Source organism: Malaclemys terrapin, chromosome 7 (genome assembly GCF_027887155.1).
Source record: "Malaclemys terrapin pileata isolate rMalTer1 chromosome 7, rMalTer1.hap1, whole genome shotgun sequence".
In the NCBI taxonomy this organism is placed as follows: Eukaryota; Metazoa; Chordata; order Testudines; family Emydidae; genus Malaclemys; species Malaclemys terrapin.
In genome coordinates, this window is record NC_071511.1 from 36,108,345 (window position 1) to 36,128,589 (window position 20,245).

Below are 20,245 nucleotides of genomic sequence, written 5' to 3' on the forward strand. Positions count from 1 at the left end.
TCTTACTGCTTTGAGCCACAATACTGTCACAACCACAAGGAACTCAGAACAAGGTTCTGATATGTTACATTGGAAAAAGAGATGAACATATTTTTGAACTAATATAAGCATCTCTAAAACACTTTCATACAAATGACTGATTTGTAATACGTGTACAGGAATCATTCTGGAATCTCGTTTTTTTGAGGGTGGTGGAGGAGTTTGAACCATTGTTTAAGTATGGGTTTTAAATTATTTTCAGTTAACGAACTCAAAATAGCTCAGTGAATTTTCATCAACTTTCCCAAGAGAATTAACCTTTGGGTTTCCACAAAGGAAAATAGTTGAGAAAGTTGATCAGTAGAGCTGATTTAGAAAATGTTCACATTTGGGGGATAAAAATGGGGAGAATTTCAATGGTTTTAGCAAAAAAGAATAATAATAAAAATAATAATCCCCCTACTTTTTAACCAGCTGTTTGAGGGCTGTTTAAAATTTTGAATTTCCAAATTAAATAAATGGGTGAGGTTTCAGAAATAAAACTAGTGTAATTTTCTCCTTTGCTCGCAACAAATGAAGGAAAAAAGATGTACAAGGAAAGTGTACTTGAACCTGACTCTCACATTAATTGTCATAGGCCATTAAAATATAGTCTGCTTGTATTTAGTGCTCATGACCCGCACCAGAGTCAGGGCCCTGCAGGCTAACTCTCTTTCTGCAGGATAGATACAGCACAGGCAGAGTCTATTCAAGCCTTCTACACATTAACTCAACTTTGTGTGAGAGGAACCACTTTCAGAGTGAGAGAACAGATTAGTCTCCAGGCCTGTTCAGTTCTTGATATCTCTGCTGAGATTGCCAGCAAGAGCATCATTTTGTAACATTTTTTGTGCTCTAGACACTTTTCTGCTAGCACATGGAATGATGCTATCACTTAACTCACACAGGCCATGTCAGAGGCCTTTCAGTCAGTGCTGACAGACTGGATTTGAATGGGAAACCTAGTGAAGAAAGGCTCTGTATCTAATTACCGGTTCCTTGAGCCATCCAATTCGCAGCTTTGCCCTTATGAAAATAAAACAAATTTTAAAATCACTCAGGTTTCTTCTACTTAAATACTGAAGATTGCAGCTTCTCTTCAAATGCAGACAGAGAGAATATTTTAGGATACTCCGGACAGATTTTTAACTGACTACCAATTGGCACAATTGCAAAAACCCAATTTTCAGCTTTAATGGGAATGTTGTCATTTGAAAATTTGTTCTTCTGTATTTAAACAGAGAAAACAGAAATGCTTGTAAAGTTTGTTTTGTCTTGATAAAGGTCAAATCTGACCCAAACCATCATTTTTCTGTGATATATCTGTAAGCAAAGCAAGTATTTGTTTTCAGAAGTTCCAAGCTTGAAATTTGTTTTTTAAATTGGGCTTTTGTTTTTCATGCAATGGAAATGGAGTGGTATGGAACCTCTGTTAACACTTTTGTATAGCGCTCTTTTGGAACTACTTTGATTCAGTATTTTTGTGAATTATGGATACTTTCATGATTTTTGAAACCAAAGAGATTAAGAAAAGCAGACACATTTATTGCTGATGAAAAGGAGCTAGTAGTCAACCAACAGCTTGATTAGTTCGCTGTTATAATGTAATTGACTTTTTAAAATAATACTTTAGCATTAAGCATGCTTACGCTCACCATTACTGTGATTGACAATTGCACCAAAAATATTTGTTTTTTAGAACCACTTTACAGGTGAAGTTAAATATCAGATTTTATCTTCTGATTAATGAGCCATACTTGATTTAATCACAGTGTCTTTTTGTTAATATTGAACAGTCTTAACATTCAGCACTTGTTGAAATGATATTTTTAGTATATTTTTGTGTGAACTATTGGCCTGTTCAAATCCAATAATAAATTACATAATTTTTCCTCTTGACTACTACTGAAAAATACCTTTTAGTGGGGCTTTCAGAGTCTGCCTAACTTATGAGGTACAAGCTATAGAAAAAAAGTATAAATGAGCTGAAATCTATGGTTCAATATGACTCACTGACTGACAAAAAAATTCTTTTTTACTTATCTAAACTACCATTATAAAACTTTCAGTTATACGTACTCTTTCAGGCTACATGTGAGACAAGACAACTGCATTACTTATTGTAAGACATTTTTATAGTATGTCTGAGATTATAATGAGGATGACAGAATGACCTGAAATTTCCTCTCAGACATGATGTTGAGCCATCCTTTTGTATTAGCAAAGTTCACTTTTTATCTTACACGCCTATTTTTTTCCCTCTTAGGGGACTGTTCACCTGTTCAGATTGAAGCTATTAAAGAACTACAACCAGAGTCCAATATCGGCTGCCACCTTCGTTTTAATAAGGATGCATTTGATTTCCCAGCACATGATATTTTTACAGCAGAACCTGGATTTGATGCAGTTTCAGGTAAGATGGGGAAAGAAGCTGAGATTGCAAATGCGGAGCTACAGTGTTACTGCAATTTGTTTTAACATTCCTTGTGCATCCAGAACTCCTGTTGAAGCCAGTGGGAGTCTTGAACGCACAAGGCATTAGGGAGTGGGTCTCAAGCGTAACTTAGAGTTTTTAATGTTAGTTTGTTACTGATGTGTAGTTGTCTGACATTTGTATAATCTCTGATACTGTTTGCTCCATACAGCAGTCAAGATCTTAATGTTTTCAAACAAGTCCTGAACTAGTGGGGGTTCATTAATTTCCACATGTCCTCCTATCTATATAGTGCTGTTCTGAGAAATCTTATATGATACAACCCTTTGTGATTTAATGATGCACTTGGTAGAATTTTGGGCTGCATCATTATTCCAGACTTTAATGCTAAGAAACCACTGCCTAGATCACTTCCGGAAAGGTTGAAAGTACAAATTAAGGTCCTGATTCTGCAAACCCATATGAATAACTTCACACATACGAGTCTTTCCATTGCAACTTGAAATCGATGGGAAGCGAGTGCCATCTGTGGAATGGAGACATAAGGTGCTCGTGCTGATCCACTTCACAAAGCTATTGGGGTGCCATATTTTGCTCTAGCTGAATTGGATAAAGGTAGCCTCAGCTAGCTTGCATTGCAGTGGCCCAATCCGGATGTGGAAAAGGCACAGATGACCGTGTCAGGGCCTGCTTCTGTTAGGAAAGGCTTCAGTTTCTTAGCTAACTGCAGATGACAAAACAAAAACAAAAAGTACAAGCCACCACTGCTTCCTGAGAATGCGTGAGCACTCAGGTGTCAAGAAATACCCTGACATTGGGAACCTCTTCAGCAATGGAAGGGCCTAATCCCTCAACAGGTGAAACAATTACAATTCACATCAATTCCTCTAGCTGCTTCCCCTGCCAGGCACCAATGCCTTTGTCTTTGTCATAACTATAAAGGGAAGGGTAACAGCCCTCCTGTGTACAATACTATAAAATCCCTCCTGGCCAGAGACTCCAAAATCCTTTTCCCTGTAAAGGGTTAAGAAGCTCAGGTAATCAGGCTGACATCTGACTCAAAGGACCAATAAGGGGACAAGATACTTTCAAATCTTGGTGGGGGGAAGGATTTTGTTTGTGCTCTTTGTTTTGAGGGTTGTTCACTCTTGGGACTGAGAGGGACCAGACATCAATCCAGGCTCTCCAAATCTTTCTGAACAAGTCTCTCATATTTCAAACTTGTAAGTAAACAGCCAGGCAAGGCGTGTTAGTTTTTATCTTTGTTTTCTCAACTTGTAAATGTACCTTTTGCTAGAGTGTTTATCTCTGTTTGCTGTACTTTGAACCTAAGGCTAGAGGGGGCTCCTCTGGGCTCTTTAAGTTTGATTACCCTGTAAAGTTATTTTTCCTTCTGATTTTAGAGAGATGATTTTTACCTTTTTCTTTAATTAAAAGCCTTCTTTTTAAGAACCTGATTAATTTTTTCCTTGTTTTTAGATCCAAGGGGGTTGGATCTGTATTCACCAGGGAATTGGTGAAGAGTCTCTCAAGGCTACCCAGGAAAGGGAATTAGCATTTTGGAAGTGGTAGCAGTGGACCAGATCTAAGCTGGTAATTAAGCTTAGAAGTTTTCATGCAGGCCCCCACATTTGTACCCCAAAGTTCAACATGGGGAAGCAGCCTTGACAGTCTTCTATCTAGATTCAGTCTCAGATTCATAGAGTTTATGCTCAGATGGGACCATTAAATCACTTAGTCCGACCTGTATAGCACAGGCCATTAAATTTCACCCAGATAACCCTGTACTGAGCCCAATAATGTATGTTGGGCTAAAGCTGATCTCAGTCTGTTCACTGTCTCTGTCTTGTGCAGGTATTGCAGTATCCTCAACCCCAAGGATTCAAAAATCACAAGAATGACTTAAAAATTGTATGTTTTTTTTTAACCTAATGCATTTGATGTTCTTCTTTATTTGGTTTGTGAACATTTTAGGGATTCATGTTTTCAGGTTTTTCCTTACAACTGTGAGGGCTAGAAACTTTTTTATTTTAATGAAAGCTAATATTCTCCTCTGATCCCATGACATCAGGAGGTGGGGCTTTAAGACCAAAACATTGTGAGACTTGCAATAAAATCATGAGAGTTGGCAACACTGGGAGAGCAGGAGAGAAGTGTACATGAGACACAATATGATTTTTAAAAAGCACAGCTTATGTGGAGAGAGCATTCTTATAATAGTCCAGTAGACCTGTCACTCTGGATAATGGAGGTTACCTTTGTTGCACAGTGCTGCAGAAAGTATGCCATCTGGGGTAAGATGTGTGCAGTTTCCTTATACAGAAAAAAGGGGCATGTATTTATCTTTGCTTCAGATCTGTGCTTAAACACATGGTCAGCCAAACTTTCTGAGGTGCGAGAGTGTGGTTACTCCCTCCCGCTCAAATTCTTCTTGAGAAAAGCATCTGTCTTGTGATATAGAAAACGAGTGGTGGAGAAAATGGCAAGGAAACTGATGTGTATGAGAAAATCAGCTTGTACTGATAATATCCACTCAGCTCACTTTGGGATTTTTTTTTATTTATTTTATTAATCCTTAGTAATCTAATGGGATGACTTTTAAGAGGTTGGAGGAAATCACTGAATATCTGAGCAGTAATGGAGCAGTGCGCAATAAGGCAATATGCAGGATGGGTTTCTAAAGAACAAATCATACCAGACAAAATTGATGATGATGGTTGTTGGCTAGATGGATGAAGAGATCAGAGTGTATGTTGTTATATTTGGATTGGAATAACACATTTGATCCAGTGTTCTCAGAAATCATGCACTCAAAATTTGGTTCAAACCAGCTGGGCACATGAACAATTTTACATGAAGAAAGTCTTGTAGTTCAGTATCCCTGGGAATTATTGGTAGTCCCCATCCTAGGGGGCCCATTTGTCCACTGCACTTTCATGCCTTTTTCCACTCTTGGGACACCCTGTCCATTGTGATTTGTCAGGGCACCACCTTCTCCTTGTTCCATTCCCCTCTAAAGTCTCCCTTCTTCCACAGGAATGTTCTTGGGCGTGAAGAGAAAAACCATAAAGAAACACAAGTAAATTAACAAGGGTTGAACTGTTTCCATCTTTATAGGACACTATACCTGTTCCATCACAATGCACAGACTTACTGACAAGCAGCTAAAGCATCTGAGCATAAGCAAAACTGCTCTCCTAGTCACAGCTTCAGTCCAGGGCAGCCATTTCTCTGGAGAGCAGATCAGCGCTGAAGTGCCGTTCAATCCAGGATTTTATGCTGATCAGACTGAAATTCTCTTAAGTAACCATTACACGAGTTCTGACATGAAAATATTTGGAGCCACTGAAATTCTTGACAAACTGGAGGTGAGTATGTCACGGCAAATTCTCATTACATATTTAAGGCTGTATTGAGCTGTTGGGTGCATTTGTGAGCAAGGGGACAGTGTGTAAACTTCATCACCCTGGGAGTACTTCCAGGAGGCAATGTGACTCTCACATCCCTCTGATGCATAATGCCCTCCATGCTTTCCCCTTGCTCCAGGGGAGGAGTCATTTATGGCTGGCTTATACCCATAGTAAATTACAACACACACACACCCCTGCTGGCTCAGCAGTGCTGGCCAATTTGTCATGGTGCCTGGTGCCTACCTGGTCTGAGGAATGTTTGCCCATCTGTGTGGCCGGGCCCAGGTAGCCTATGCAAGTATGTAAGGAGGGGCTCTTGCTTTCTGATGTGTGGAGGTGCCATGCAAGTCACAGAGTAGCCCATAGTGTAAAATATACACGGCACTTTACAAAAATATAACAACAGCACACAGTCAGGGTATGTGTACGATGATAGCCCCAGGAGGTGGGGAGTGAATTAATGAGGTGTGGCTCAGGAGAAATCAAGCAGCTATAATTGGCAGGATTTTTCAGCAGGGTAAAACCTTTCTCGGCATAAATTGGAACAAATGGACCTGAGCAAAACACAGGAGGGAGATTTCCCAATCTGAGGTTCACCCAGCACCCCCAGCAGCTGTGCTAGCATGGAGGCTTCCCAGAGCCATTCTCTCTTTCCAGCAGTCCTGCTCCTAAATCTTCCCCTAGGCACCTATGCAAGGGGAGGAGAAAGTGTAGGTGGAATTTAACCCCCTATGTACTAGGGAGCAGTTAGTTCCCCTACACCCTGTCACAATCAGCTGTAACCTGTTGCCCATTGTTATACGTGTGTGGATTGTTAGATCCATTCTTAGTAGCTATTGTGAGAGGTCCAAACAGACTTGGTTTTGGATAAAAATAAAGTGTCATGTTTGCTAGTTTAACATCTAGCCAGAGACCATGTGCTGCACTTTCTGTGGACTGACTCAATGCTTTGCCATCTCTAACTGCTATGATTCTCTGGTTTTATGTACTGATACATGCATGACCTTTAAAATTCAAAAATGTCTTCTGACAGTACCTGCTGTGGTGAGAACTGCAGATGTTTATAATCTCTACAGAGGGGAAAGATTAAAACACTAGTTTTTGTAATTGTGCACATACAGTTGTGTGTATTTTCTCCAGCTAAGTAAACCATATTTGATATATTTTGGGATATCTAGTATTTGATTGTTTTTCCTCTCACCCCAGGGACTAAATGCAGAAACTCATCATGAAGTTTGAGATCGGATGTTAAAATAATAATAACCTGTGTTCATCAACCTTGCTAAGATTTTTTTTTTAAAGCATTTTAGTATTTGACTCGCTGTATTGACGTTACCCGACAGTAGAAAGATTAATTTGTAGAAGGATAGGAGGATCTTTTAAGTACTGTAGCCAACATTAACATTCTTGTGTCTTAGAGATTCCATCCACTTGAGAAGCCAGAATGGGCAGGAATGCTGTCCCTAGCCTCTGTTTGCCAGAAGCTGGGAATGAGCGACAGGGGATGGATCACTTGATGATTACCTGTTCTGTTCATTCCCTCTGGGGCACCTGGCATTGGCCACTGTTGGAAGACAGGATACTGGGCTAGATGGACTTTTGGTCTGACCCAGTATGGCCGTTCTTATGTTGAGAATCACATTTTTATGTGGAAGTATACTGTTACATTTATTGTATTGTAAAGTATTCTTACAAGTAACCCTGGAGGTTATGCAACAGGTAGGGAGCACGGAGTGAAAACATTTTTCTCTGTTTTCACTTTGTTTCCGAACAGTACAGTTAGTTTTACTATTTAGTTGGTGGTCACGCACGTGTTTGTTTCATGCCCTGGCAGGATGATATTGCTTTCATGTGCTACTGTGTGGGGAGTTCACATGCATGCTATTCTCCAGCCTTGCAAGAGAGGGTAGCAAAACTGGCAGCAACAATACTGAAACTAAATAGGCAACAGATAGTTGTGCAATCAGAGAGGGAGAATGAATCTGAGGAAGTTTGGTGGTATAGCTCTATGGTTTACAACATATGCTCCTCTTTGAAGCAAATTTTCCTTCCAAGAGAGTTTTAATTCTTATGCATCTCTTTGGCATAGAACTGGGAAACGAGGGTGTGCACAGTGCTTGTTCGGACAGTATGTTTGTCTTGCAGGTGAAATGTGGGTCACCAATGGTGAAGGCCTTTGAGAAGGAGAAATCATATGGACTGCCTAGTTATGTAATCTACACTGTTAGTGTATCTGATCCAGGAGTTCCAAGCCAGGGGTCCTTATCAACCATTCTTACCATATCTAGCCCAGTGACTGACCAGTCGATCACTGTTCCGGTGACAGTGATTTATGTAGCTGAGAGAAGCGAGCCAATGAGACGTAAGTTTTTCTATCTGTATATTTCATAGGTCAAAATAAATCTCCAACATTCATTAGTGTTCAAGGTGGTGGTGTAGAACTTAGTGTGGCTTAGATTTGAGCCGGAGTAACAATCAGCTAAAAAGTTGTCTGATATGTAAGATAAACACTAATATTCTGACAGCAAGGTTTGCATGCAAATGCTCCTTGTGGCTGAAGCTGGACACATTTCCCTTTCTGGGTCAGTCCAATTACTGTCTTTGGAATGTGCTCTCTAATGGCTGCTTGCCCATCCCAGCTGGCATAAATTCCATAATTCTATAGTATCCAACAGTACTTCTTGCTTTAATTTTTACATACTCTCAAACATGGCTTGGCATTTCCAAAACTGATTAGTGGGTTGAGGTGGGAACAATGTGTGTGACATTTCAATCTATTTTGAGTTATCACCGACAAGCACATTTTGAACATTATAGTGGAAATTGCCATTGTAATCTAAGTCAATCATGTTATTTAAACTAATAAAATGTAACATGCACAAATAAATATTCAAAATGAAATAGAAAAAAGCTAGGAAAAGAGCCCAGTTGTCATTAGAGGGGATTAGAAAGATACAATGCTATTTATAACATCATATGATATCTCTCCTTTTCAATCGGTTCCACAGACGGAGCCAGCTTATTCCAACACTTCCTTGATTCCTATCAAGTAATGTTCTTCACGCTTTTTGCACTGCTGGCAGGGACAGCTGTTGTGATCATAGGTAAGGGAGTAAAAAGCTGCAATAATATTTTCCTAATATTTAAACATTTTAGCTGTGCTTTAAAGGAATAATTTCCACTCTGAAATGTTTTTGATAATGTCTTTCAGCCTACCATGCAGTTTTCTCCCCAAAAGAACAGAACACTTATCCAGCATTTACCCCAAGGACAACGCCTCAACACAGCTATAACAGTAAGCAGCTGTTACCCAGTTATAAATAAAATTAATTGGTTACCCTAGATATTGCATCTGAATTATTGCAAGGAGGTTGCACTAAGAGAACCTGTATCCTGAAATAAATTACAAGGCTGGCATCTAAGCACCATACAACTTTTTAGTGTTCCTGATTCTGAGTTCACACACACCTGTCCTACACTGGTGTGACTCCTTAGACCTCAGTGGAAATACTTGTGCTTTACATTTTTGTGATGGAGACTAGAATCTGGATCATTAAATGGTATTTTTGCAATAAATATTTTGGGGGGAAATAACTGCAGTAGTGGGAAAACTAAGGTCCAGATCCTGCTCCTATGGAATCCAATGACAAAAACTCCCATAGCTCAGTATGTACCTTCTATGGTTGTTAGTTTGCCTTATGTAACATGCACCATCAGAAATCCCAGTGTTACACTGGGTACATACTTAGGTTTGATCAGAAATATAAGGAAAAATCAGAATTCTTTGACCCTCAGTAGTTGCACTCCTGATTGGGAGAGAAATTTTTAACATCTTGTCTTAGTTACGATCTTTGGGAAATTCCACTAAGAGAGTTTCAGTGGAGTTTCCTGTGCTGTAATGGAGATTTCAGTCCCTCTGTGGCAGAACAGACACACTTTTATTTATTCATTTGTTTATTTGTAAAGCAGCGTTGGTACAATGAAGGTTAGCCAAAAGAGTGCCCTGGGTGAAAGAGTTTAGTAATGCTTCAGGCTCCATTGTTGAAAAGCCCATTGCTGATCATGGAAGATTCAGGCAAGGTCAAGACTCCCAGAAGTTAGCATCATCACCGCCGAGTGTGTCAGGAAAGAAAATAAAATGTGGGAAGTAGTGGCATGCTCCCATCTTTAAAAAGGAAAACAATGAGCAGGGAGACTATTTAACTTTAATTTGGAAATCAATCCCAGCATAACTGGGAAATACTCAAAATTCTTATGTAGTTATAATTAGTAAAATGTGCTTAGGTTTTCTTTCTTCCTTCTTGGCATTACATTACCCTTTCTTAAAGTCTGAGTAAGGGCCTGCAAGGAATAAAAATTAATTACTTGGATTTCAGTTGTCTTAGTGATTATCTCTACAGTATCTTCTACAATGTTTCATGTATTAAATGAATCTTGTGAGGTACAGTAACTCCCCACTTAACGTCGTTTCGATCTTTCATCCTTGCTCAATTACAGATCATGCTCCATTTAAAGTTGTGCAGTGCTTCACTATAACGTTGTTTGGCTGCTTTGTCCACAGCTGGCAACGCCCCTAACAGCTCCCTATGTGCCCCCGCCCCAGCGCCTCCCACCTGCCAGCAGACCCTGTGGATCAGCACCTTCCTCCTCCCCCCGCCTCTTGCCCACAGCAATCAGCTGGCTTGTGGCATTCAGGAGGGAGGGGGAGGAGTGAGGCAGGGGAGAGAAGGGGGAGCTTGTGCGCCGAGTCCTCGCTCCTCCCTCCTGTCCCCTGAACGTCGCAAGCCAGCTGATTGCCGGGGGGAGGAGCGAGGACACGGCGCACCTCCCACCTCCTGCTCATGGCAATCAGCTGGCTTGCGGTGTTCAGGAGTAGGGAAGGGAGGGGGAGCCTGCGTGCTGTGTCCTCGCTCCTGCCTCCTGAACGCTGCAAGCCAACTGACTGCCGCAGGCAGGAGGCAGGGGAGGGAGTGGGGAGGAGCAAGGATGCAGCGTGCAGAGTAACTGGGTTGAGGGGAGGAAGAAGAGGCAGATTAAGGTTGGGGTTTGGGGGAAGGGGTGGCGTGGGCGGGCCGAGAGTTGAGCCCCCTGCCCCTTGTGCTTGCAGAGTAGGGGAAGCTGCTGCTGCTGCGCAATGTGCTTCTCCTAGCCTACAGCACCTTCAGCCTCCTTGCCTGCCTCATTGTCTCCAGCACCAGTGGGCTGTGCCTGTGTGGGGTAAGGCGGGGGCACCTCCCAACTATAGTACTGTACTGTATGGCAAAAAAAAATTCCCTGGAACCTAACCCTCCCATTTACATTCATTCTTATGGGGAAATTGGATTCACTTAACATCATTTCACTTAAAGTCACATTTTTCAGGAACATAACTACAACGTTAAGTGAGGAGTTACTGTATCCAGCTTACTGCACAGGGAAAATTCCATCCTCTGCATAGTCTACATAGAATAGAGAAGGAAACTTCTTTGCCTTCGATTAAAGTGAAAGTCCCAGTGTTAGATCCCTGGGAACAGAGTGCAGAAGGGCTGGAAGCCTCACTAGCTACAAAAAATTGCTGAAAAAAATGGAACTTATCTGGTCTGGGATGAAGGAAGTGATTAAGAAAGCCGGGTGCAAGGAAAACTGGATGAGCCTTTCACTTGCTTTTCCTAGTCTCCTGCTTTCCCATACCACTGAAAATCTAAGGAAAAAAAGAATTGTCCCAAGCATCACTAAACTACGCCAGAGGTCAGAGAACAGAAGGTAACATACAGGGAATAAAATTACCAAACTTCCAAAGAAATTTACTCCCAGCACACCTGCAGGACCTCCCATTTTGCCTTGTTCCTTTTTTCCCCTTGGCCAGAAAAAGCAATTATTTAAACCCCTGAATTAATGAATTCAGACTTGATAGACCAACTATTCTGATGATGCTGTTAGGGCCAGAGCTCCCACTACTGTACATTCAGACTTATCCAGAAACCTAGGTGCCAACATGCTGTTTATTTTGTTTGGACAAAACAGAAAGGAGCTAAAACAACTACAGCTGGGTGAAATTTATGTACCAAAATCTTTTCTTGACATGTGCCTGGTTTGGGGTTTGCAAAGAGTTCACAAGATTTTGTTCAATTTTACTACAATTTGAAATTATTTGGGGGGAAATAGATCTAGCTGTCAAGAGACTTGTATTCTAATCATGTTCTGACACGGACTTGCTGTGTGAACTTGAATGCAACTGTGCACCTTAAGTTCCCCTATTAAATAGTGATACAGAGATTTACCTACTTCCAATAGAGGCCTACATTTGCTTATAACATGTTAAGGTGAATCATTGGTTGAGGCGAGAAGAGAATTCACAAACTCCCACTAAGCAGGATTAGTTCTGCAAACCCCACCACGTACTCATCCTCTTCTTTTACTTTTTGCAACACTGTTCAATTTCTGTCTTCCTTGCTGTTACTTTTTGTGTGAATTTGAGTTTCCACGTACCTGCCCATGACAAATGTTCAGTTTCTTGAACTGCCATGGAAAATCAAAACATCAGGTGGTCAATAACCACATAAAATTAATTATTGAAAAAAATCACATTAACTTTCATAAAAAAACAACAAATCAATCAATTTCACACTGTCCTACAAAGGAGTCACTGAATACCTATCTCGGTGTAGGACCCTGAGCTAGCAATGCACATAAGTACATGAATAATCGAATGTAATCAGTTGGGACTACTTGCTTATAGTTAGGCACATGCTTGAGTATTTTGCTGAACTGGAGCCTCACTTCATATGAATAACTTTTGGGTATTCGGAGTGAGGTAAAACAACCCCAGATTATTAGTTACTGTCGTCATTATTTACTGAAATGTGGGCCTCGGGGGTTTTATCAATGCATTAATTCATGTTGCTTGTGAGAAGAAATACAGAAGTTCCATCATCTTCATTTGATTAAAATGTACCTGAAAATATAAAGGTAGAGCTTTATTTTCAGTGAGTCCTTAGACTCCCTTCCAATGTTAATCCAGTCTAAGAGCAGCTGTTGGTTTTTTACTCTCCCCCCTTAATATGATTGTTTCCTCTATTTCTCCACGACTGTAGGTTTTTCTGTTTCATCTGCAACTTCTCTCAGTCCTTCGTACTCAGATAGAAAAAACAGTCCTCCCTCCAGGCTATGGAGTACTGGTTATGCTTCACATTAAAGAAAGACTACGGGACTCATCTGTACAAGGACATATACTTGGGTTAAAAGAAAAGTCAATGCTTTTACTAATAGCAAATCATTTCACTCTGGAAAATTCTCAGCTAGGCTTAAAAACTTTCAAATGCTTAGTGTAATGCAAGTCATCTTAAAAATGCAGTGTAATATACTGTGCAACACCTTTTTTTAATGCATAGCGCTCTTTAAATTTTTAAGGGGATGCTTTCAATCCTATAAAATCCATTCCTGTGTCTTTTATGTTATGTTCAGTTGACAAAGATGACTGGACAATTAGCTATCTTTGTGCTAAGCTAGCTTTCCTGCAAGCTTCACGCAGGTAGAAGGTACACTTAGAAGAAGGTGGTCAAGTATTATGTTTTTTTTATTTGCTTCCTGTGGAAATTAACTTTCTTTTAACGTGGTTTTCAAAGAAGGGAAATAGTAAAACAGATAAAATGTGAGCCAAAAATGTGAAGGAGTCTGTATTTCAAAGGACTAAAGTTTTCTTTGGGCTCCAGTATTATCATCATGAGACTCAGGAATGTATTGCACTGATAAGTGTTCTTATATTTTAGCCTTACAATGTGATTTATCTTCATTATTTGCCAGTTTAAAAATAGGAAATGCTGTAATAACTGTGAATAGATTAGTCTGTTTTCTATATTTTTTACAGAAAATTATAAATATGGCTCCCCATAGGTACAATTGCAGTATATTTATGGTTACTGTGCTCTCCTGCGCTAATGACCGAGAATGCTAAAAAGCATGTGCCTTTCTAGAGTAACCATCATTTATGAATGAAGATTTCTAGAACAGTTACAAAGGAGTATGCAAATCTTTTTGAGTGAAGGCAGTTATTTTTCATTTGTTTTTGGCTTTCTATTTGTTAATACAAACAGTGTATTTTCATTGATTGATTAGAAATATAGGTACCTCAGCAGACACTGAGCCTCCATGCATCACCACTGCCCTGGTTACTGCATTGTGAACTAAGTGGCACATTATATGATAAAAGTGAAGTATGAATGTCAGTTAGTTTAACCTGTTTGTCTCTGGTACAATATGGGCACCCTAAAAATGTTGACTTTTACTACTAGCTATTAATAGGGTGTACAAGCAGGGCACAGTATAATTAATATCTTACCTAATAGTAAAAAGAGTACTTACTGTATAACAGCTACGTGTAATAAAATAAAATTAAAATAAGTGTATGCAGCATATTGCATAGGTAGTAAACTATTTTATTTTTTGTTCTGTTTTTTTAAGTTTTGATTGGCTAGAACAGGCCCATATGACTCAAACTGCATTATTGACAGAAAAATCAGAAGCTACTTTACTGAACTAGGAAGTAGATCACTGTACATGCTCAGACATTCTGAGCTTTTCAGAAGACTGCCAACAAAGTACATACGAGTGAGATTTTTACACATTTATTTTAAAACATGAGAAGAGAATGGTTTTCAAGCCATAGCTTTAAAATATTGCTCCCAGGAGGGAAAAATTACCTCAGTTGTGGTATGTTAAATCCTTTGATGATTAAAATTGAAATAATGGTCATTTTCTTTCATCCTGTGGGCAATATTTTGCAGCTATCACCTTCAGCCTCAAGCTTTGTTTACATATATGTAATACTGTCAGAGGGACAACTGTGAATAATTTCCTTAGTTGTGAATTGTCAAAAAAACAACAAGAAGTTCAGTGAAGGTAGTCACAAGTGATCTGTTATAAAGAACATAATATTGTGTCATTACAGTGTGAGCCAGTAAAATATTCAGCTCTTCTTGTGAGAAACATATGAAATATGCAAGATTATACAGGCAAATATTCGAAAGACATGAATGTATACAAAGGCAATTTCTGTGGCACATAGGTTTTTTTTACATGGTATTATTGGAAAATGCCACATTGTTCAATAGTATTCCTTTGTGGGGTTTTGTATAATTTATTTACTAGTGCTTGAGAAATACAGATGTGCCTTACATGCTGGTGTTCCTTAAAATTGACAGTTTGAATGTAAATATGACCGTTTATACTTGTTTTATTTAATAAAGCTTTATAAGATTCCTTAACATAGTGTTGCTGGCAATTTTTATGTCTTGGCTGCTTGATAGCTAAAATTACATTATAAACTGTTTGCCTCTTGTTATTCATATCCCATGCTGTACCTTTTATTGTCATGTTGCAAGGTGACTATAAACTTGTCATGTTTATTGGCTCTAATGATTAACGGGCATATCAAATTTGCTTACAGTAAAAGTAAAACGTTGTTGTTGTTTTTCTCATTGTCAGTCCTGAAAACTCACCATAGGATTTGACAGTCAAGACGGGCTCTTTTCTTCTCACCCATCATCTCCACCACAAAGAAAGATCCTGCACACCAGGTTATGCCCTTAGTGACCCCTGTGCAATTCCATTGTCTCCAAACTATGCCCCACAATTACACCAGTACAATTGCTTTTACTTTTATTATAACTGGTGTAATTTATGGCATAATTTGGAGACAGTAGGATTATGCAGGTGCTACTGAAAGTAATTTGCCCTACAGGATTTTACAGGTGGTATGAGAAAAATAATCTATCTTGACTGTCCAAACCAAGAGTAAGTGTGTAAATTTACCAATTGAAGGAGTTTTAAAAAAAAACAAAAAAACCTTTTACTTGTAAACTGAGAAAATTTGACATGGAATCACTGAAATACAGGTAAGCTGGAACCCGGGGATGCCATTTTTACTAAGGCACTTTGCAGAGTTGAACTGATCTGTAAAGAAGATAACCAAATGTTTTGCTTCATTCTATAGTTAAGCCCATGAACAACAATGTTAAATGCAAGTTAGTGGCTGTCACCTACACTTATATCTTGCAGCTGATTTCTTCTGATATATCCAACTGAGGTGTCCAGATTCTGGACACCTTTGATTCTGTTCTTTTTTTTATGAACTTGACTGGGAGTGGCTGAGAGTGCTCATCTGAAATAGGTGAGGAGTTCCATAAATCTTCTGTGATTGAAATGGTAGGGAACATTCTGGGCCCTTTTCATTGGGTTCCTCAACATTAGAGTTGGTCAACATTTTCCAGATTTTGAGGGGTTGTTTGTTAAATCTTTCCTCAAAAATATAATTTTCTATTTAAATATTTTTGTCAAATTTTCATCTAAAATGTGTAGGTCGTTTTTTTTTCCAGTCAGCTCTGCTGAACATCTCAACTCCCTTGTGTTCAGTGATGTTAAAGGATGCCTTAATTTCCACAGCTCTAACTTTGGTTTTTCAGAAAAATGGCGTTTTTTTCCACTTAAAGAGATTGAGAGATACTGAGTTGCTATGGTGATAAGTACTTGAGAAATGCTTATAGACATGTTTATTCTCCTCAACATACAAATGTCTCTTCTGTTCCAGTACTTAGTCCCTTCCTAGTCTAGGCCACTAGTCCTGTGTTGCATATATTTAATTAAGTGAACTGCTCTAAATATTAAGTGACTTGGGTGGAGTGCTTTGGGAACAGCTTGTTGTATATTACACCTCTTGGGGCCCCTAGATTTAGTTTCTTGGCATGCATCCAGCTGCTCTAATGGTGATTTACCTTAAACTGCTAGTGCTGAGGGTCTAAAAGCAAGATGGCTTGGTTCATGAAGTGATGCGCCACAAGAGGAAACAAAGCTTTTGCGTTAGAGCCCTGTATGGTCGCATCAAACCACTGGTGCTCTGGAGGGTTATTTGGGGATGTAAGTGCTCTTTGTCTAAACAAATTGCTGCCACTGTAAACTCAAATCTTTCCTTAAAAGAACAGTTTGAGTAGAATAAGGCTCAGGCTTTCTGCACCTAATGCTGAGATTTCTTTCTCACACATTTATTGTAAGCTGATAAATTTGCAGCTATGATGAGTACGTTCCAGTAGGGTCATATAAACACTGCATGAGTTAATTGATTCTTGTACTGTGATGCTATGACCAAATGTCAATGGAGCACATAAGGCCAAGTCCTGGTCCATTAATACTTAGTCCTACCATGAGTGCAGAGAACTGAAGACCTCTCGGGGTCCCTTCCAGTCCTATGATTCTATGATTTAAGTTCTGTAGGAATTTTGTCATTGCCTTCAGTGGGATCATGATTCGGTCTTTGTTGCAATGGCCTTTAGTTAATCAGCAAAATTATTTCCTAGTGTTGGTTCTTACAGTGAATAAAATCCTTCATTGGTTGACGTAGAACTGGTTGAATATTGCAGGGAAAAAAATCAAAACCCAAATCTGTGAATATTCAAATTTCTGAACAAATGAGTTGGTCTGTTTGCAACCTTGTGTTTACTTCTTTGAATATCCAATTGAATGAGCTCAGTGGCAGAAATGCTGGCTTGCAACAGCGAATGGTCAGTGACTACTGCAGGAAATGTCCAGGAAACAAATAGTTTAAATTGATAATTGCACATATTTGTACTGGCAACCTGATTTTAAGAGTTATGCTCATGTAGTGAGGGAACAGAAATGCCCCCTGAAAAAATGTGGCCAGCCTAAGCAGCTATTACTTTGGGTTGTCTGTACTTAAAAGTTAATTCAAATTAAAGTAGGATGTGAATTTAAAGCACAATAGCTAATCCTGAATAACTCCATGTGCAGAGGATACGCAAGAGGATAAATGGACACAAGTCAGATATCAGGAATGGCAATATACAAAAACCTGTAGGAGAACACTTCAACCTCCCTGGCCACACAATAGCAGATGTAAAGGTAGCCATCTTACAGCAAAAAAAACTTCAGGACCAGACTCCAAAGAGAATCTGCTGAGCTCCAGTTCATTTGCAAATTTGACACCATCAGATCAGCTACAGAAGCAGTTTCTCCTCCCTTGGTGTTCACACCTCAACTGCTAGCAGAGCACCTCACCCTCCCTGATTGAACTAACCTCGTTATCTCCACACTGATTTATACCTGCCTCTGGAGATTTCCATTACTTGCATCTGAAGAAGTGAGGTTCTTACCCACGAAAGCTTATGCTCTCAATACTTCTGTTAGTCTCAAAGGTGCCACAGGACCCTCTGTTGCTTTTTACAGATTCAGACTAACACGGCTACCCCTCTGATATTTTACTCCATGTGCAGATGCTCTTATTCCAGAATAAAAGCCCCTGTCACAGGCTGACTGATCAGTCCTTTAAGGGAAACAGGCTCAGCCTTGACTGTGGCATAGCAGTTATCCCCAGCTGATCCTGATGGTGTGACTTAATTACAACTAGTGAGCCCAGCTGTGAAAGGGTCAGGGTGGACCACAGAGAGAGGGAAGAGAACTCAGTGAGGGAGGAGACCCAGGAGAGAGGAGCAAAGGGAGTTCTTTTTCTCTGGGAGGGGCCTTGTGAAGGCAGGCCTGAGAGGATCACAAAGAGCAGGTCAGGCTCCTGTGAGAAGCACAGAATCCCTGGGAGGAAGCCAGAGTCCCAGGAGAGGGGAAGCTGTGAGGAAACAAGCTAGGAAGAAAGGGCCTCAGACAAAGGAGCAAAGAGGGAGCTCTTCAGGGCCTGGGAGTGGGGGTGAAGAGCAGGGGACTTTAACATAGCCTGAGGGGGGCAGAAGGATCTTCTGTTTGGATGTTGGTGTGGGGTTTTTTAGATGGACTTTTGTTACCCTGGTAGGGGACAGAACTGGAAAGAGGTGAGCTGACTGGAGGACTGGCATGGAAGATGTAGCCAGACAGTCCATTTCTGGGCAAAAGAAATGGTCAGCGGGGTGCTGGAGATGAAGACCCCTGTAATACCATGATCTGATGCTGGGGCCACTACAGTGGTGAGTGGAACCATTTACAGTGTCCTTTTGCAGTTTAGCATAATCCACTTTCACAACTCCATGTGTAGACCAAGCCCTTAGAATATCTAATAATTGTAATGTATTGCTAAGGAGTGAGCTACAGACCAGAAATTATTCAACAATGAAGAAAACCATATTCTATTTGCAGATGACTCTCAAAACAAAAAAGGCAGTGTTCCAGTGTGACAAACTCAGATTTGTTTTGAGCTTCTTGCAGTACACAGCGTGTGTAAATCATTAGTTCTTCTTGTGCATGCAAAATGTTTTGGAGGCCACACGACATTTTTACACTCTGCTTCTGTCACCTGGGTAGCTCCTGGGCTAATGATTTTAGAAGGTTACAAAGTACTTTTGTTCTTTTGTGTGTTTTAAAGCATACCAAGAAAGACTTAACATACGCCATTTCTTAATAAAATATATGGGCAACAGATTTTTGAGATCTTTGATTCTTTTAAAGGGACAGGTAATTTTAGCTAACATTTCAGTAATGGAAACCAACATTTTTTAAAAATTGGTTTTATTAAATTTCTAACCCAAGAGCCTTGCAAAAACGATTGTAGATTTTTCTGACTTTGTTCTGAGAATAGGTTCAGACGGTTTTGTTTGGAAAGGATAATGGTAAACGTATGTCAATTGTAAAGATCCTTTTTCCTATAATATTTTTTTAAAATGGTGTTGGGCATTGTGATGGGGTGGACTGGCCCTGCACTGTGACCGAGAGAGTTAACCCTTCCCTGCTGACAGAGAAAGCCACGCCCCTGAGGCTCTGCTGGGCATGCTCCAACCAGGAACCAAGCATAAAAGCCTGCAGAACTGCTCAGTCAGGGCTGGCGGCTGGGGAAGGAGGATGCCCAGCGGAAGCTCCAGCCCAGGAGCAGTTGTGACCCTTACAGGAGGGAGCTGAGGAGCCAGGAAGCGGGCCCAAAGACTGGCAGCTGTTGGAACCCCAGGGAGCACCGGGTGCTGAGGAACCTGAAGACCCTGATGCCACAGGAACTGCTAAGTTTGGATTACTGGTAGGAAGTGACCCAGGGAAGGGAAGGGAGTGGTATCTACCACCACTCTGAGGGCAGCGTGTTGCGGTAGGATTCCCCGCTGACCCATGGCGAATCACACTGTCACTGACAGGGCCCTGGGTCAGAGCCCGGTGAAGGTGGGTGGGCCCCGGGCTCCCCTACCCAGAGGCGTAGTGAGCGCCCTCCGTACCCTCTGACCGGAGGGGGCCCCGCAAGGAAAGGGGCCCCTAAAAGTGGCAAAATAAATACCGCATTCCAGTTTCTGCATTGTAAGGGGCCCCGCCCGGACATATGTTCGGAGGGGGCCACCATTCGGAGTGGGCCACGTTCTTTGTTGCTATGGCCCTGCCCCTACCGGGGGTCTCTAATGCCCCCCCCTTTGTGACGACATAGTCCACTGACCCCTCT

General features: G+C 40.5%; 1 protein-coding gene across 1 annotated transcript in view; it reads left to right on the forward strand.

Moving 5' to 3' along the window:
• The window catches only part of NUP210 (nucleoporin 210), a 113,001-nt gene extending 97,897 nt beyond the window's left edge, over window positions 1–15,104 (forward strand). Inside the window, exons 35-40 of the mRNA XM_054033911.1 lie at window positions 2,285–2,431; window positions 5,570–5,820; window positions 8,008–8,224; window positions 8,871–8,966; window positions 9,074–9,157; window positions 12,936–15,104. Of these exons, the coding sequence (XP_053889886.1) occupies window positions 2,285–2,431; window positions 5,570–5,820; window positions 8,008–8,224; window positions 8,871–8,966; window positions 9,074–9,157; window positions 12,936–13,036 (896 nt within the window). The 3' untranslated portion in view covers window positions 13,037–15,104. The remainder of the gene's footprint in view (window positions 1–2,284; window positions 2,432–5,569; window positions 5,821–8,007; window positions 8,225–8,870; window positions 8,967–9,073; window positions 9,158–12,935) is intronic.
• Window positions 15,105–20,245: the final 5,141 nt, after the last annotated feature.